This window comes from Marmota marmota, unplaced genomic scaffold (assembly GCF_001458135.2).
Source record: "Marmota marmota marmota unplaced genomic scaffold, marMar, whole genome shotgun sequence".
Classification (NCBI taxonomy): domain Eukaryota; kingdom Metazoa; phylum Chordata; class Mammalia; order Rodentia; family Sciuridae; genus Marmota; species Marmota marmota.
In genome coordinates this window covers 33490785-33494663 of record NW_026000229.1, presented here as the reverse complement: position 1 = coordinate 33494663, position 3879 = coordinate 33490785, and the positions used below count along the sequence as shown (strand labels likewise).

At 40.9% G+C, this 3879-nt stretch overlaps 1 protein-coding gene across 1 annotated transcript in view; it reads left to right on the top strand.

Moving 5' to 3' along the window:
* Positions 1–1844, top strand: part of Sqor (sulfide quinone oxidoreductase) — a 50221-nt gene extending 48377 nt beyond the window's left edge. Inside the window, exons 9-10 of the mRNA XM_015480695.2 lie at positions 134–312; positions 1549–1844. Coding sequence (XP_015336181.1) covers positions 134–312; positions 1549–1606 — 237 coding nt within the window. The 3' untranslated portion in view covers positions 1607–1844. The remainder of the gene's footprint in view (positions 1–133; positions 313–1548) is intronic.
* Positions 1845–3879: the final 2035 nt, after the last annotated feature.

Genomic DNA, 3879 nt, shown 5'->3' with positions numbered 1-3879 from the left:
CACAAAAAAAAAAAAAAAAAAAGAAAAGAAAAACATTGTAACTACTACTCAGAGCAAATAATAAATTCTATAGTTCGTATATAATCCCATAAAAATGCTACTTCTCAGTCCTACAATCTCATTTCAATTTTAGTATGATGGCTATACATCCTGTCCACTGGTGACCGGCTACAACCGTGTGATTCTTGCGGAGTTTGACTACAAAGCTCAGCCACTGGAAACCTTCCCCTTCGATCAGAGCAAGGAGCGACTTTCCATGTATCTCATGAAAGCCGACCTGATGCCTTTCCTGTATTGGAATGTCATGCTAAGGTAGGTGCATCACCTGGTCCTGGTGTGGAGGGCACCCCTTTTAGCAACTGCACCACCTTATGTAGGGTCATGATTTCAAAGAGGCCTTGCAGCTTCCACCTAAAATGGGATTTGTTAATGGACCCCCCCCCACACACACACACACCTGCCTCCATGCTGTGCCATTTCTCATCAGTGATGGCAGCCCTGAAGGATTCAGAGCCTCAGCCACATTAGAAAAAGAGGGATGTCCTGGGTGAGGAAAGGGGTTGGCTCTATCACCCTTAGGGAATGCTGCCTCTTTTCTTCATTATTGGCAGTGAACATGACTTCTGATTTTCATGTTTTGGTCTTTTTTTGTTGCTGGGTGAATAAGTAATAACAGTAAATCATTTTCACATGCCACGTTACTATCTCATCTGCTACTTTACTTTTGTTTTTATTATGTTTGAGGAAAAATAAAAATGATTAGGAGCACAGACTTTGGAGTCCTGCCTCTATTTGAATGATGCATCTGCCACTTACTAGTTTTATGTCCTGGGTAAGTTGCTTAAACTCTGTGTTTAAGTTCCTTATCTGCCAAAAACTGCCCATTTCCTAAGATGGAGATTAATGTGATAACATATGAAAGAGCCAGGTAACAGTAGGCATGTAATAATAGTAGAGTAATACAAATTAATAATTCATATTCCAAAAATTGATGATCTTTTTTGACTTTTCCAAACTCAGATAAGATTGGTAAGTCAGGATATCTATATCAGTGGTCATCAACCAAGAATAATTTTGCCTTCCAAGGGACATGTGGCAGTATCTGGAGACATTGTTGGTTGCCAACAACTGGAGGGATGTTACTAGCATGTAGTGGGCAAAGGCCAGGATACTGCTAAGCATCCTACAATGCATAGGATAGCCCCCTGTAATAAGTAATTATCTGGTTCAAAATTTCAATATGGCTAAAAGTTAAAAAACCCTGATCATTTAATTCATGAGCAAGTGAAAGCAGTTTGCATGTAACGGAGGCTTCATACAGGTTTGCTGAATTGAGTCAGCATGTCCAGGCTCATGCTATAAGTCAATGTCAAAGCTAGGACTGGAAGTATGTTGTCTTCTCCTAGTTGTGGGATCTTTGTGGACAAATCTTACTTTGTGTGGTGATAAGAATGCTCTGTGAGCATCGCCTCTCTTTTTAACATCCTACAGGCTGAGGTCATCCCATCTCTTTTACCTCAAGTAACTTCTGTATCATTTCTTTTTTAGGGGTTACTGGGGAGGACCAGCCTTTCTTCGGAAATTGTTTCATCTGGGTATGAGTTAAGGATGGCTCAACCTTGCTCTCCTTGGATGGCTTCTATATCAGAATTTCAGATGCTGATTGACCCAGAATGGAATGAAAGACTAACCCTATAAAGAGTTTCTTGCTGGATGACGGTAACTTTTTCAGTACCTCAGAACAGCCACTGTGTGGGCTGCCCAGGGTGGGCTTGGTTGTTTGGAAATATTCAAATGAAAGAATAATAGACTTCTATTTTCTAAATAAAATTTTGTCATTGATTGATTTTTCTGAGACATTTCTATCTTGACCAGAAGGAATGAAAACTTATAGCATTTGGAAGAGAAAAATGGTGTTGGTAGAATAGTTTACTGCTAATCTACCATGCATATTCAATTTATGGCTTCACAGAGCCTGTTCAGGGTCACAGAAGAGTCATTTTTAGGGGACAACATTGTTTCAAACACAGTGCATGGCAGCCTTGACTCTTCCTGTTTCAAGTCAATGTGAAAGCTAGGACTTGAAGTGGATTGTCTTCTCCTAGTCATTGGATCTTTCTACCTTAGCAGATAATCTTACTTGTGTGCTGATAAGCATGCTCTCTGAGCATCCTGGCCTCTCTAGAGTCCTAGCTTTGACATTGACTTGTAGACTCAGCAGGTGGACTGGTAGCTCAGCTGCTGCCCTTCTCAGTCCTCTGTGCTGTTTGTGCTTTCTCCAACTAATGAGCGAACACTATGGGGCATGAGGACCAGCACATTACTTGGGATATGGGACTCCTATACTGGGAGATTTATGCTCTGAGAGTCCCCATCAGCCTGGCTGAAGCTTTCTTAGAACTAAACTGTGCTGAATCTGAGATTTCCTGCTCAGTTCTCCTTCCTTCCTGCTCTCCTTTATCAGGATTTCAACATGCATCATGGTCTGAAAGCACACCCCACCTATTCCCATTCTTTCTCCTTTCTCCTTCACCAATGTTTCTCCCACTAAATCATTTGCAAATCTGATTCTCTCATGGCACCTGTTTCTTAGAGAATGTCCACACAGTGAGTTGGGTTAGAGGAATCCTGATGCATGTGGCAAGCATTTGCTCATTTCAGCTCCAAATTTGGTGAAAAAGGTTACAAATGAGTTTGCACTGGAGATATTACAGGAAATATTCCAGTTTACTTAAAGTGCAGTGGTAGCTTCAAAATAATTTGCTCCCAATCCATTTATTGTGGAAGTTTAGTTTTAGTTTAGTATGGCTTCTTGAAGCCATGTACATTTCATATTTATAAATGCTCCCAAGGGGAAAGACCTAACAGTCTCTATAATGCCTTATTTTTATAACACTGATTTCTGCATTTTCAGAGAATGGGGCTGCAATTCCTGGGCATGACTGAAGCTCTGGGTGGAGTAACTTTGAAATCCTTACAGAGTTAACTCAAGCCTCCTGGGTCTGTTTATGACAAAGCATACTACCTTCAAGCATCAGGGAATCACTTCAGGGAGCACATTATTCCAGACAGAATTAATTGCGAAGGCTGGAGGGAGCAGTGATCACTGTTGGTCAGCACAATGGGTCTCTGCTCTCATTTCTCTGAGCTAGGAAAGATAGAAATTGTGCTGAAGTCCAGAAAAACTTAGTCTCTGAAATCTCATCACCTTATCACAGATGTGGGGTTTTTCCAGGGAGAGGTCTTCCCTTGGGACTGCCTTTAAAATTAGGAGCAGATTTTAGGAAAAGGGGTGGGAGCAGGGTTGGGGTAAGGGTGGTGGTTTCTCTGAGGGTGGTGCCTCAACATAGGGGTGAGGTTGAAGCTCTCACTGACAGATGTCTTCGGAGTCCCGAAGTGACAAAGTGCTGGGCCTACCGACTCAAGGAATTCCCTTTAAATTCTTCATCACTGTCTTCCTTGTCACTCATTCTTTTAAAAAATTTTTATTAATGCATTAAAGTTATACATAATAACAGGGTTCATTGTGACATAATCATACATGTATGGAAAATAATTTGCTCCATTTCAGTCCCCAGTTCTTCCTCTTTCCCTCCCCTCATCCCTCCACCTGTTCTCCTTCCTCTACTCTGCTAGTCTTCCTTCTATTTATTTATTTATTTATTTATTTATTTATTTATTTATTTTTTTTATTGTGGGTTGTTCAAAACATTACAAATTTCTTGACATATCATATTCCACACTTTGATTCAAGTGGGTTATGAACTCCCACCTTCACCCCATACACAGATTGCAGAATCACATCAGTTACACATCCATTGATTTACATATTGCCATACTAGTGTCTGTTGTGCTCCGCTGCCTTTCCCATCCTCCACC